The 15,557-nt window shown below is 35.1% G+C and overlaps 1 protein-coding gene across 1 annotated transcript in view; it reads left to right on the top strand.

The window, feature by feature from the left end:
- LOC120956433 (uncharacterized) overlaps positions 1-15,557 on the top strand; it is a 36,319-nt gene that overhangs the window by 8,529 nt on the left and 12,233 nt on the right. Inside the window, exons 3-5 of the mRNA XM_040377901.2 lie at positions 2,380-2,439; positions 4,835-4,992; positions 12,777-13,101. Of these exons, the coding sequence (XP_040233835.2) occupies positions 2,380-2,439; positions 4,835-4,992; positions 12,777-13,101 (543 nt within the window). The remainder of the gene's footprint in view (positions 1-2,379; positions 2,440-4,834; positions 4,993-12,776; positions 13,102-15,557) is intronic.

The raw sequence follows: 15,557 nt of genomic DNA, 5'->3' as shown, positions 1-15,557 counted from the left end.
TTCTGTTTACTTCCATCTGTGAATATGTTATTTCTTTTCAGTTCTATGCTTGCTATGCAAGCTTCGTTATTTGCTTTTATGCTATGATACCAGTTTTCTTGTCCTTTCTGTATGTATATTCCTATTCCGTTTTTTTCTTTCTGTTTACTTCCATCTGTGAATATGTTATTTCTTTTTTTCATTTGTTCATTTATGTTCTCTAATACTATTTGTTTTGTTACTTGTTTATTCCTATTTTTCTTCTCTTCTATCTTGTTTTTTTATGCTGGTATTTATGCTTACGTTATGTTCTATGTCATTTATTCTACTTATGGCTATGTTTTGTATGGTACTTCTGTTATCTTGAAATAATTGTTGTTGTGCTGTTAATGTTTTCTTGTTTGTGTTATTTCGTACTGCGTTCAACAGTTGTTCTCTTATTATGGGGCTAACTGTGTAAGCTTTGGTCATTTCTTTGTTTGCTATATATTTACACCTTATTTCTAATGAGATTTCTGCATTTATGGCATGCAGTTAATTAATCGGGGTTGTTTTGGTACATCCTGATATTTTCCTTAGGGCCGTATTGGCTATAGTACTTATTTTCCTTGTAAATATTAATGTTAAATAGAACCTAAGCACGTTTTCAATAAAACATTTTATAAAAAAAGTAAAATAAGTTATACAGCAATTATCCGCAGTACGCGATACTCGATATACGCGAATTCGCAGTACGCGATTGCTCTAAATTTGACAGCTCCATGTGTTTTTTACAAATATTTTAATACTTTGAAATATTTCATGCTCTTTTTGAGTTTCCTTAATGTTCTTTTTGCATTTTGCATTAAATTTGTGCAAAAGATACCTGTTTTACAACAAAAAACTTTAATGCAAAACTCTGTGGCGATATTTTTCAACCCTCGAACTGGTAGTGTAAACTATTTTTTCCATACAAATCCGCTATACGCGAAAACTCGAGATACGCTATTGCGCTCGGTCCCGTACGATAGCGTATATCGGATAAAGACTGTATAGAGGTTTGACTGATTTAAATTAAATTAAGAAAATTAAGAAAATATTAAATGTCAAGTATGCCTTACGTGTCCGTAATTCGAAGCAATACGGTGTATATCAGTAATTATAATTAAAATGATTCTTTGAAAAAAAAAATGAAAACAATGCACAGTGACCATTTGCCGTGATGAAACCTCACAAATAAAAATTATCTTTTAGTCAAATTAAATTAAAGAATAAATAATTAAACTTTTTCACCAACTACTTCAAAAGATATTTTTTGCTATTTTCTTATGTCTAGCAAAGACATTAAAAATCATGAAATTCTGCATTCTTACAAATGCTTTTCTCTACCTACTAAAATATTACTTTTTAAAACCGATATAAAAACAGAAATAATAGATCTATTATACGAAGTATATCACCAAGCTGGTATAAGACAAAACAAAAAGGAGGAAATACCTTGAGACGGATATAAATCGTTAGCACAGGAAGTGTTATCAATAAAGACAGAAAAAGCCGTCATTCTCAAAATTTAAAAAATAAATAAATAAGTAGTGCTTTTTTACATCTCTCGCAACAGATTTTCAGGTAAAAGAACGTAGAAGAGTCTCAGTAGAATTGAAAGCTTACTTAGCCCTTAAAGCTTTTTCCTTTTTATTTCCAAAGTCCCAGACAGTGTAGCACCTACCAAACAACTTACACCATACTATGTGTGATAATTTTACGTTAAAATCCCTATTGCCAATGCTGCCCCTCTTCGCTGCATGTGCACAATGTTGAAATTTAAATATAAATTGATTTCTGCTGTTCTCCGACCGTGCATCCAAAATAAAACCATCGAACTCAAGTTTTGGACGTTGGTCGTTTGCCAAGTTTTTGTTCTATTGGGAGCTAAAAGTTAGTTACGAACACCGCACTCTGGCGACGATTGGAAAGTTTTGTATAATATGTTTGCCACAGCACGGGAAAAGCGATAGTCTCTTGTGTAATGGTGGTGATCACGTATGCTTAATGTGGGCGAAATAGGTGTTAAATGGAGGACACTGTGTAAATACGATGTTATTCAAATGCGTAATTCAAACATGGTAGAATGTAATAACCGAAAAAATGTAACATGGTAGAATACGCGCGCGAAATCAAAAAGCTTTTATTTCGGCAAGAAATTGCTCAATAAAGCGTTGTATTACACATTCAATAACTGGGAAATCCCTTTAATCAACAACGAATTTACAACATATCCATCATGAATTCAAGCTTTCTGGCTATAGCTAAACCGAAAAAGCATAGATAGTCAGGTCCGTTAATTGAAAGCCTACATCGACTACAATTGTTGAGCCAAATAAGAAGACCCAGTATTTGTAATATATGTTACATATATTACAGATTGACGAAATTACTGAAGCTGAGCCTACGTCTGTTACGCTGCGGTTCTGCAAACGTAAGGTAAGCATACCATTTAAAATTTATTTTCCTAGCTCAGGAATGGAATTAAATTTTTAGGAACTGGATAATTAAGGCAAACATTTTTTATGACACCAAAAACCAAAGAATGAAGCGTACAATTCAGTACGAACTGTAAACAGTTGAAAGTTTTTCTTCACGGTAACAAAGATGAGCTCCTAAATTTGATAAAGCACTACGAAATTTCACAGCACTTAAACAAATGTCTGCCACGTGCACTACAACACATCTCATTCACTACTACTGGAGGATGCGAATTCGCTTAACTATGGTGACTTGTTACCTTGGCAAGTACTCAACTTGATACAATTCATTATTAAACCTTTTCAATCTTAGAGCAAACACTTTCTCGTACCGTGTCTACTCTGAGTTGACTGAGCCACATTGCAAACTGCACGCTACACAATCTGCGTTAGTTCACAATAAACTTTTGATCCACGATGTTTTGGGGAGTTTGGTTATTGTAGATAGCACCATGAATGGGTTCCTTGTCGTAAAAGATTAAATGATTAAAAATAGTTATTTAAGGTCCCCAGTGCAAGACTTTCAAAAATTTTAAGCTCCATAGAAACTCCAATAATATTCATATTCATATTCATATTCATATTCATATTTATTTGTCTACCTTTTGGTTACACAAATGCTTAAATAATACTTATTACCTATGTTCCTAACCTAACAAAAATTAACACGAATTATCAAAAATTTGAGAAAAAAATTTTTTTTAGAAAATTAGAATCTAAAATTTAAAAATTAAAAATTAAAAATTAAAAATTAAAAATTAAAAATTAAAAATTAAAAATTAAAAATTAAAAATTAAGGCAGCACGGGATTATGGAGGGTTCTGATGCGGGATCGGAAAGAGGATAAGGGAAGGTTGAAATCAAACATAGAATATACACAGTTAAATCGACGAATTGCACGAAGAAGGGGGATGAAAAAGTTTTGGAAGTGCATCATACTGATCAATATAATACTATGTAATACTATCAATGTAATATTATGGAATCATAGAAAAAACTGGCATATTTTTCTTTAAAACTTGTTTTTGTTTGTTAAAACCTGTTGTTTTAAATCTTGTTTCGAAGAATACTTACATATTGTCGAAATATAGTACTATCAAAATAAAAATGAACAATTCAGCTATACTTGAATTTCATCGCTAGGCAAGAACTAGTCTAGGCTGTATAGCTGAACAAAACTCAACTTGCACATAAATAGTTTTATTGTAGCTATCTCCGCAGAAAAGTATCCATTTCAAGTTTCATTCAATTATTCCACAATTCGTTTGTCCTGTGAAGGTGTAGCTTTCGTTCCAGCATAAGCAGTTTAAGCCCTAAATGAACTAAAGTTTACTTTGCGTGCAGCTCAACCAAGTCTATCAAATAAAAAATAAAAATCATTATCCTCGTACTACAAAAGGTATAGTCAGGATACTGCTAACGCTAAGCTATGATTTCGGAAAAAGCATCTTCTGCGCTGGAACAAACGGGATCGTTTGCCAGAAGGAACAACTTCGTTGATAAATCTTACTAGACGTCAAAACAACATCGTTAGTGCTTATGCATCTCCCAACGTAAACTATTCTTAAATGAGGAAAACTTAACCTTACAACTTACAAAATGCCCATCAGTTTCTTTTAACAAGCTATTTTGTAGTCGTTGAGAGAATACTTCTATTCCGTGATTAATTTATGCCGCGTAGCTTGAACAATTGAAAAAAAATATTTAAAAGACAATAGACTTATTTTGATATACTCTACTACTAAAAACATAGTGTATACACTAAACTATATACACTACAACAATAGCATGTGTGATTTATTTCAAGCTAGTTGAGAAACAATAACAGTGTAGTGCTTTAATAACACGATTAATAACAAGAGACTATGAATTTTATTAGTTTATTCCAGTTTGATACTTTTTTCACTGGCTCGCATTTTAACTTGTCTTTCGATAAGCGGTCTGTTTCAAAATCAATCACATGGTATCAATATAAACTGAAATTTGTATTAAATAAAAAAACACTAAATAAAAACGAGACGTAGTAAAAGAAAACTTCACTAGGACTTCGGACACTCTTCGCGCAGTCAACAGCAATAACACTGTATTTAACTTTTTGTTTTGTGCAGAAGTAACGCTCCTCTTATGTTGCCTAAGTAATAATATAAAACTAAAATTAAATAGCACAAAATTTACATAAACCATTTTTTTTTTCAATTAACCTACTTTTCATACTTGAATTAAGTCGCTATTTGCAGTTGATCCTTCAAAGACATCCTATAATTACTTAACGCCAAAAACGAGAGATTTATTAACACATTTGTAACTACATCTGCATTATATTTTCTAACGATAATTTTCCCACGCTATATTAGTTTCTTCGTCCATATGTGGTAATACTTGCCATTGCTGGACTACGCCCCAGTTCCAGCGATGTTGAATTTCTTGGTCGTTGGGTAGGACATCTACAAACTTTCTTAGTGCTGCTACTACTCATCGTTGGATACATGCTACAGTTTTTGTGTGGTTTCAGGTAAATATATAAAAATAATGGTTTAGTCTAAAGTTATTTACAACATTTCGTCCCATAGCGCGTATTTGTATGTTACATATAAGTTAATTGTGCATTCATCGTAAAGCCTTCAAATGGATCGAGAGAGCCGTACTGTACATAGATCATTAAATAAACATAAACATAAAACATTTATTACCATTCACATATAATTCGTAGTATCTGCGAAACAATTCTATAGTTTATCAAATCGTATCAATATGCACCTACATTAACGGATCTCAATGTCTCACATTGTCTCACTAATGGCTACTTTGTGTGGTCAGATTAATCGGAATCCCATCGAGCACATTTTCACGCGTTTATTGAAACATGCACATCTTCACACAAACGGAGGCATGTTGCATGGGCCAGAACATTCTATTCACGCACTTTATGTTACTGACTGCGAGTAAAGAGAAAAAATATAACAAGGAATAGAGTAAACCTTCCACGTACGCGCACGAAACTTCACTCTTAAAGGTCGCTTTAGACCTTGCGTGAAAGTGAACGTGAAATTTTGGGTTTTTGCTATATTTCATTGAATATTTACCGGAATGTGATTTATCGTACACCAAAAGAAAGGATATTCAATTCCCCAAATATTCATATACAACACATTCCCTAACATAAAACATATTGAAATAATGAATTAAATACATTTTCTTGTGATTCTTCGCTGATCATTATTTTTCCACCGCGAACAATGCGTGGAATCGCAAGAAAATTTATTTAATTCATTATTTCCATATGTTTTATAGATTGAATAGTTAAGGAATTATACTATGAGGAATTATTTATGAGGAATATCATTTTTTTGGTGTGCATTCATCCATTTATTTATATTATTTATTTAGATTCACATTATTACGGTTTCGGGCGTATTTTCATACAATAAGCCATATTTTGATAAATATTCAATAAAACAAAACAAACAACCAAAATTTCATGTTCACTTTCACTGGAGCTCTAACGTGGACTTTACAATGATGCAACGAATGTGTGGGATCCATTGACCTGCGGTAAAAAACAAGTCATGATGTGAGTTGGACCATGAAAGAACTTCCAGCCGCCGTCTACGACACGTGCCTGGACAATGCTAGCATTGGAGATAGGTGTGGGTATAAAGTAAAAGCTCTCTTCCAGAAAGGACACCAGTCTACAAAAAAAAACTATGTTTTTTACTGAAAGGACAACAACTATATCTTTCATGTAAATCCTCTCTCAACTAAAAGGGCTGCGAGTTACAGGAGCGACTCACAACATACTACCCAACAAAAGTGTCGTGCCTATTATTCATCTCGCCCGCAAAGGTAACCTTGGCCGCGGGTAAAATCATGCTACCTTTATGTTGTGTTTGTTAATAAAAAAACACATTTGGATGCGTTCAATTAATGTTAGAAGCGCTCCTCAATTATAACACCCTTTTTGCCGGTCTAATGACGATTGTTTGACATTAGTTTGATCATATTTTAAAAAAATACCTTAATTATCTGTTCTTCGCAAAACAAATATCGCAATACACATTCTTTAATACGTTTGAAACCCTCCCTGCCAAAAAATCACTCCCCGGAAACACTTTCTAACCATTTGTGGTTATACACATAGGTATATTTGCATATTTACATATTTTTAATATTCGGTATAGAATTACCATTTCAAGCATACGCGAGCAAAGAGCGCGTTTGCTTTATTGTAAATTTTACCAAGGATTATACATATTTATGACCCGTGGTGTTTGTGTTAGGACAAGTTTTTAACCAATAAGGTCTTTGTTGTCGTAAATGGACGCACGTAGGTAAATGAAAACAGTGGTTGTTTTGTTTGCCTAAATTAACGAATATTGTATGTTCACCTGTGCTGTTGTTGTCATAGAAAATGGCAAATTGCATACCATACGTAGTAAAATCGCTGCCATATTGTAAATGCTTTCATACAGAGGCTCGTTTGAGAATGTTATTCAAACCAACCGCCATGTACATGCCCTTCGAGCAAAGAAAAGGAATAATTTTCATTTCATACGCCTCGTGAACAAGGGCGGCTTACACGGTCATATGCCAATTGTTTTTTTTTTTTTTTCAATGTATTTTGTAATACAAGGAATGTAAGCTTCAAAGAATGTAGTTCAAATCTTAGTTTTTATCTTACAAAAAAATAAAGCATGGATTTACGATTATAAATTCTTACATTGTGGTGTTTTTCATTTTGTCAGCATTGTTTACATTTTCGCGCCATTATGACAATTATAGTTTACAATACCGCCATTATGACAATTACATTCGATTTTGTTCATCAAACATGGCAGCTGCAATGTTACATATTTAGTGTATGTATTTATGCCATGAAATCTTCCCGTAATTCTTTCACTTTTTCTTATTGTTAATTAAGCAAACCTCAGCTGGAAGTAAGATGTTCAGCCCATGCCTTATAGTTCGCTTCATTTAGGTTACATGCTTGATCTCTATCTCATATTTTCGATGCCACCTAGAAGCTGTTTTAGTACCCTTAATTTTTACCTCTATAATGACTCGACCTCGCTCGTCTTACACTTACACCCTCCACTCAACATTTTATCCATACCGACCGCACAATTTTACATTTTTTGGCTCATTTAGTGTCCTATATACTCAAACCCAACCGTTTACCACTAACGCCCGAACATCGATGGCCCTTGTGCAGGCATTGCATGTCTGCAAGAATTGTGAATTTCACAAGCATAAACTTACCCTCGGCAAGCACTGACGGGCGTGTGCTCCCTGGAAGGGTATAAAACATCCAAACCAGTGCAAGTGTTGGATATTGCCCACCACCACCAAATGCGCACAGGGAACGGAGGGTTTTTTGTGTGATTAATGTTTGCACTTCTCGCATGCCACACGACACGGGAGAGTGCAATTTTTCAATGCAACAACGCTACTATCGCAGCACTAGTGTGAGGTAGAGAAAACACATAAACCAAATCCTGCCCCTCCTACCTCCATACCCGGCAATCTGTCTTTCCCGTCCACCGACCACTTGTCTCTGCAATGGTTGGATTACAATTTTGTACCCACCATTTTCCTCACCCTTTCCAATTCCCCGTGGGTGGGTTAGAATGATCCAATTGGGCGATAGACTGGAAGTAAAAACAAAAAAACGAACCGGCAAGGGGAAAAAAGGCACACCATCCACCGACCAACTCGCTCCGGATAGATAATGAACCATTTCAACTCAATTTCCTCTAATGACCATGATTACGGTGCGGTGGCTTCGCATAAAATTCCATCATCGTGCAAATCTTGCAAAACCATGCTTGCTGCATTACACTGCGCAGTATGTATATGGCAAACAACAACAACAAAAAAAGTACACCAGCAACTTGCAGCACCACTACTGGGAAAGAATGCATGAAAGTCTCCCGATACCAATTTCCCGCATCATTGTACCGATTCAGGCGGGTGTCCCATTTTTCTACTGCGGGCAAGAACATAGAATGAATGGCATGTAGAAACATCATGTCCTTTGCTGGAGCATTGAGTGAAATGTATGGTGAAAAAAATCCCGTTTCCTTCCCCATATGCAGGATACCGATTCATTCCGTCCGTTTTTTAGTTTCTTTTGTTTTCACTTGGTTTTATGCTCAAAATCTCTGTGTCAACCAACCATTTTGTGATCGGTGTAGAAAAAGAAGCATCTGCTCGTTGTGCCCGAGTTTGCTTGTTCATTCTTCTCTTCTTGTAACGTGTTGGAAATGAATTGGCCGGAACTCTCCTGGCCAAACCTTTAATCATTCCGTCTATTTTCTCCGCTATTATCAAACATCCCAGTGACGATCGAGACGATTGGGTTTTGTTTGAGTAAGCAATTCACAAGCAATCATGTTCGTGTTTCGGACAAAACCCACCTACCCCATACCTCCAAAGCATGCTGGCAAAGGACGTCTGGCAGGGTGAACTTCCAGACACTACAAACCCAAATGGAAATATTGTCCTGAAAATTGCCCCGCAGCTACCGAAACCGAAAGTGCAAGAAACTTTGGAAAACAGATTTCCTCTACTCATCGTGCTGCCATTTTCTGCAGACACAAGAAAGGATGCATTCCAGCTGCCGTACAAACAGCAGAACGACAAAAAATCGACCGCAAATAAAACCGAAAATCTTACGATCATTACGCTTCAGGGGGGTTGTGTTCAGCTCAATGTTTTCTTCAAATGTAGGAGAAATGCTTTGGACACGAACAAAAAACCCCGCTTATTGTAGCTTGCTTGGGTTGTGAAAATTTGGGTAATTCCTTGGAAAAGCTCTCTTCAGAAATCGACGGGGAGGAGTGATTCTCTCATTATTCTTCTTTTTTCCTACTATTTTTGCATATTGCTGTGATTTACAACTTCATCATCATCGTTTCTCGCCCATAATTTTGGTCATAATTTGTTTTTGCTCTTTTGGCATTTGCAAGTGTACATTTTGGCTTTTGTTTTGGTACTATTCTATTATTTTCTACTGCTTATGTTGCAGTTTTTTTACCATGCATGTATGCAGTAATAGCGTCAAATCATATTCAGTGATTGTCAACACGAGGGGCATTTCCTACTTGTACTTACACTGGTTATTAATTTTTCATTTTAGTTTGTTTTTATTTTTTTGTTATAAATTAATACATTAACGATTTTTGTTTTTGCTTTATAGATTTGACAAAAATTTTGAAAATATATCGCTTTTTATATGAAATATCCAATAACAATTTAAGAAACACTGAATTATACCATAGCGTACAAAGCCCACAATTCGTATCCTCTATTCCTATGCCTCACCAACCTCGTCTATTGGTCTTGGTCTCCCTCGTAGTGGTGCAAATTGGCGCCTCAGTTGCTTAATTTGCTGCAAACATGAAACATCAAAAAGTGGTGGTCGTAAAAGTCACGAACTGTTTGTCCCACAGTCCCTTGTTGCCTTGTTGCAGCACTTCTCCAATGGTTCTCCAAGCATTTTAACTTTTCATGGTCCGTACTATTCGAGCGGACTGCGTCAAACCCGTTTCAGCGGTTTACGAATGTTGCACAGCATAGAATGATATGATTCGATGTCATCTGCTGTGAGATGGTATTTGGAACAATCGGGTTTCACTCATTTTTGGTCACCATCATTTCCTCTTATTTTTATTAAATATTTATTTGATGTTTTACAGCATTTTCCTATCAAACCTTTGTGGAATCATGTTTTTGGGGAGTTTTTTTGTGGTCAGCTACTCATTGCATTACGTTCCATTTTTCTAAAGTTTCAACCATTTTGTGGCCTCATTTTCACTTACCCGTAACGTCCGGACTTTGAGACTCATGAAGGACTATTTTGCTGCTTATTTTTTCAGTTTGTGTCTCTGTTCTTCTCTCCCGAGTATGTAAAAACTGGCCCTATTGAAATTAATGACAATTAATCGCTAGAATTCTCCAAGCAGTTCCCTGTATTAAACCAGATAGCTAAAATTGTTCTCAAATTGCAATTCCTGAATATTGTGAATACTGGTTGCTTTTGAGATCGTTTGTTTGACATATTTTATTAAAAGTATTGCGTTAACTTTTGCATAAAATACGTAGACTTGAAACGACCAAAAGGAATTTTCAAAAATGTACGTACTTAAGCAAACCTGTAAAGGCTGAAATGACTACTCCGGTCGTGAAGAAAACGCACAAGCTTCGTTAAAAGCACAGTTATTAACATATAGTTACTGTAGTTTGAAAAAAAAATGAACCGTTTTTTAAATATATAAATAGATATAAAAATGCTGTAAGAATCATTTCATGGAAAATATGGTTACAACAATCTGAGTGTAAAAACAAAAAAAATGGCTTAGCACGCAGTTAAGTGTTAGAATACACAAGGTTATATTGATCTATGTGTTTAAGTCAGAAGAAACAAGCTATAAGCTGATTAAAATAAAAATATAGTTTTGGGGTAGTTTATATGAAATGCAATTAGAAAAACATAAAGGTTAATTAGCTTTGGGTATTGACACTTGAAAAGCGTGTTTTTGAATGTTTGATCCATTTAGGGGAAGGTAGGTAAAGACAGACACGTTAAGGGAAATGGTAAAAATCTAAGGATATATAAGTGAAACGACCATGAAAATATGCATATATTATCTTACACTCATGTTTTATCAAAAAATGTGTTGAAACTTTTAAGTTTCCATCGATTTTTGCGTTTTTTTCATGAATGAAAAACATTTTTTTTTTGTTCGTGTGGGTTTGAAATGTACGGGTAAGACGGACACCTGATATGGGAAAGATGGATGAAGGGTAAGATGGATACCTGTAGAAAACGTTGGAAAGAAAAGAGTTTTACAGTATTTTAACAAATTATATCGCTTTCCATGTCTTAGTACGTTTATAAACCAATTCCTGGCCTATTGCAACGACGATTCATTCATCGGTGTTTTTAGAAATTGTAAGCGGCGCTTGCAATATATCGTAGAATGCAGCATCTAAAGCATTATTGAACTATCGCGCACAGGCAGCTGACGTTGCTATAGCTTACAGAACAACAATCTAGAACTTCCTTTTAGGAAATTACACCACGTAAAGTCCACGACGCCTGTATTTTTTAAGGGACTTGTTAATAGTGTAAGCTATTTTCCACCATGTCAAAATTCATCATTTGATATTTGTAAACCCATAGAATTTCTCATCTATTCCTGAACTATGTCGTATCAATGCATCAAATTTTTATTGCTTAAAGTTGTCCAAGTCGTGACAAGATATTGGATTTCGTGAGGCGCCTCATCAGCGTCGAGCGAGTAACAGCATATCGAATGGCTACTATTTTGACCGGTGTTTCATTTCTCGCTTATTTCAATACTTTCTCTAGTTGCTGATTGGTTTATAGCTTCGGAATGCCCTTATTTAAGGTATTTGAAGAAATCTATTCATCACCAAGTGATATAAGAAGTAAAATAAATCAATAAATCCATTTTTCCCTACAACAAAGTGTCCGTCTTTCCCGCTTTGATGTCAGAATGTTTAAACCACCAGAAAACAATATTTTGTATTGCTTTCATTCTCGTTCTTTCGCCAGTTTTTTCATTAATGATCACGAAAACTCATTCATGAAATAAAACTTCTGGAAATAAAAACAATACAAGTTGTAGAACTTACGATCCGTAGTAGTCAAATTAGATCGACGAGGGTGCGCGCGATTGAAAATTTATTTTGTTTGTGGATTTAACCAAGTTTGCATATATTATGCCAAAAATGTTCTCAAATCTGTTGTTTAACTTTAAGTTAGGATGCTGCATTGTTGATTATTTCGAAAATTACCATTTTGATGCATATATGAGAAGTGTCCATCTTACCCTCATTGTCCGTCTTTACCTACCTTCCCCTACTAGTTACGCTAGATTTCTTCATAAATAAGCATTTTTATCGCCTACGTAATAATATGATTTTTCACAGTGTTTACAAACCTGCTTTAAAATTTTAACTTAATAATTCATATTCAAGAGATGTAGTTCTATTACTAAGTTTTATTACTATTCCAGACTCAAGAGCTTACAATCAAGATGCGTGTTATAAGTTTTGGAAGTTTGCATCTAATTCATCGCTATCTATTCTATGAAGGCAGGGATACATACTCCATTTCTTTACCTAGATCGATTGCCAACATTGGATTATTTGACAGCCCATGTATATCTTTTTAAAGACATTTTTTATTAACATATTTATTGACACACTTTAAAATATATTACTATCATCTGCGCTGCCATTGATATTACTATTTTCACTAAACTTTTTTAGACGTGATCATGGGATCATAGAACCAATCCAACCTTTACCCATCTCCACAACCCCAGGATGGACGATAACCACAACAACGACACCAGACGTTGTTAAACAATCACCGAACTGGACGATCCGCGACGAGACGTCAGATTTTTTAACGGAGAGCGGCAATTTAACCATAAACCTGAACCGAGAACCTGGACACCTCGGTCTCCTAGCATCGGGTGAAGCAATCTTCATCTATCTTGTCCCTGCTTTGCTACACCTGAACGGATTCATACTAGCGGTTTTTATCTATCGCTTTGCTGACAATGAACAGTTGCAGAACCTCATCGAACGGGTACGTTTGTGTTTATGAAACAAATAATTCATAACAGTATTATTAATAATTACTGGAATAGATATTTTTGGACGGAAGCTCATCATCATAATCAATAATCCAGACATTCTCAGTCATGAGAAAAATAGAATTCTTGATGCGCTTCAATGCGCTGTCAATCGATTTGCAATGCATATAGGGTTAACATGGGGATAGTACCAATAGTGCTACCCCTTTTCGTTTTTAGGTCGTAGGCTGAAATTTCAGCCTGTCAGCTGTTTCCGTTGTATAGCAGTTTTCAAGAAGCTATCAAAGTGGGTATTAGTATACAGGTAAGCTTGTCCCAACGTGCATGTATTTAGAAGGCTGATTTTTATCGCTTCTGCTTCTGAATGAAGATTTTAAGAGTGTTTTGTGTATTCGCTACCAGAAAGCCTGTTTGAGCAAAAGTTTTCACCCGTCCTGTAAAAAGTGACATTCAAATTTGGTGATAAAATGCTATGAGACCACCTGGTTTAAATACACTTTGATTCTAGATTCCACTACGTGATCTCTTTAATGCACTTCGGGACAAATCAAAACACCAACTTGTTTTACCATCGAGCAGGTACTCGAATCTAATTCTGGCTTTGAGGTTAAGTAAGCAGGCTTGTTTTGTGAGTGGATTTTTATGGAGTGTTTACATGATTTCAGCCTCCAACTATCAAACTCCGTATAAAAAGCAGATTAGAAACGTAAAGGACCCCTGGTGGTACTGCACTACAATGCGCTCCATACTATAATTTAATAGTAATTAAGTATGAAATGTTATCTGGGTTTTTACAAAGGGGTTAAAAGTGTTGCATAGTGTCCAAAAATCCTTTTTTTATTAAATGTGTCAACATTTTTTCGGTATCCGGAGAGCATCCGGTATGCCTGTTTGAATATAGTGTACCTAACCATTTACAAAAACTGTGTCTTGAATAAACCTACAAAAATTTGGTGATAGTTTCATTAATAGTGGTAGTGTTCTAAAATACTTTCCAGGAAATTCACAAGTTTGCGGAGGATAACCTGAAAAATGACACACAGACAGTGGTCATGCATCAGATATGTAGGCTAGAACTACGTTTTACGTAAAATTAAGCAGCCCATAGATGCAAGAAGCAACGAATGCAACAATAGTGTTCCATACAAAAACCTGCAAAATTTCGGAGAATATGGCAGATGCACCATCTGTATCAGTAGAGGTGCAAATGATCAATGCTCCGGAGGAGACAGGGAAGACAGTTATTTAATTTTTGGCACAATACGAATATGTGAAAAATGTCAAAACCGTCAAAGTGGGGAGCAAGTATATGACCAAGAGTGGCGACTATATTGCCAGAATAATCATGAAATCCATCCTAGCAAACGAACACAAAATCACGAACACCTATCAAACCCAATCAAACTCATGCAGATTCTGCAACTGCAAACTGTACCTCAATGTATTATGTGCTTAAAACCTATGCCTAGACGATAAAAGCAACATCCAAAACAGTAAATACTAACACCATTAACAAAACCAATACATTTAACAATCATCAGAGACCCACAATAACAGTTACATCGCCAACAGCAGGATTGTCAAAAAACGTTAGCGGAGTGCATCTGCAAAACATAAACTAAAAAAGAGGAAGAAATAAATTTAGAAATGTTCGATCTCTCGACATTCTCCCTCGAGGCAACATCAACAAACAAACCTCAAAGTGGAGCATCGTTTCTCGCAAGAAACAGTGGAATAAGAAAAGGAAAAACTCAAGCGAGGAAGGGGAAGGGCACCGAAGCTAACTCCGAACTATGACAACAAATTAGAAAAAAATGAAGATAACAAAAAAACAGCAGATATTACATCAAACAACATAAAAAAAAATACAACAATAAGAACCTTGCTTGAACCTAGAAACTAGATTTTAAATACAACCTAGAAACTATTTACAAAAAGACCTTCACCCAAGAGCAATTAAAATAGTATCCTTTAATGAAATTAAATAAGTAAAAAACACACTACTTTACACAGACGATAGACTTCCCCACAAAATATCGTTCCTTAGTACAATTATAAAAACTTGCTTAAGCGAGCCTCTTTTAATATGTTAGGTAAGTATGATTATATCGTTATTGCTGACAAATTCAAAAGATTAATTAATATATATGAATACTGTATAGAAATCCAATCTTTTGTTAAACATATTGATTTCGTTAGAGGAAATATTAATAGTATTTAATGGTCAAATCAATAGCCAATAACATTACAGCTACAAAAATCGTATAATATTTCATTATGATGAAACATCTGCTTATCAACGCTAAAACCTCAAAATCCTTATCTTGTTAGCCATTTGCTAAATATTTGATTTTGCTTATTTTAAAACGTTAAAAATGCTTCTGGCCTCTTCACATTATGCGTACATACGTATCTCTCGTTTTTTCTTCCCCGAGATGTATGTGCTTCA

Source organism: Anopheles coluzzii, chromosome 3 (genome assembly GCF_943734685.1).
Source record: "Anopheles coluzzii chromosome 3, AcolN3, whole genome shotgun sequence".
Taxonomy (NCBI): Eukaryota; Metazoa; Arthropoda; class Insecta; order Diptera; family Culicidae; genus Anopheles; species Anopheles coluzzii.
The sequence above is the reverse complement of the archived record's forward strand: the minus strand, read 5'-3'. Positions and strand labels throughout refer to the sequence as shown.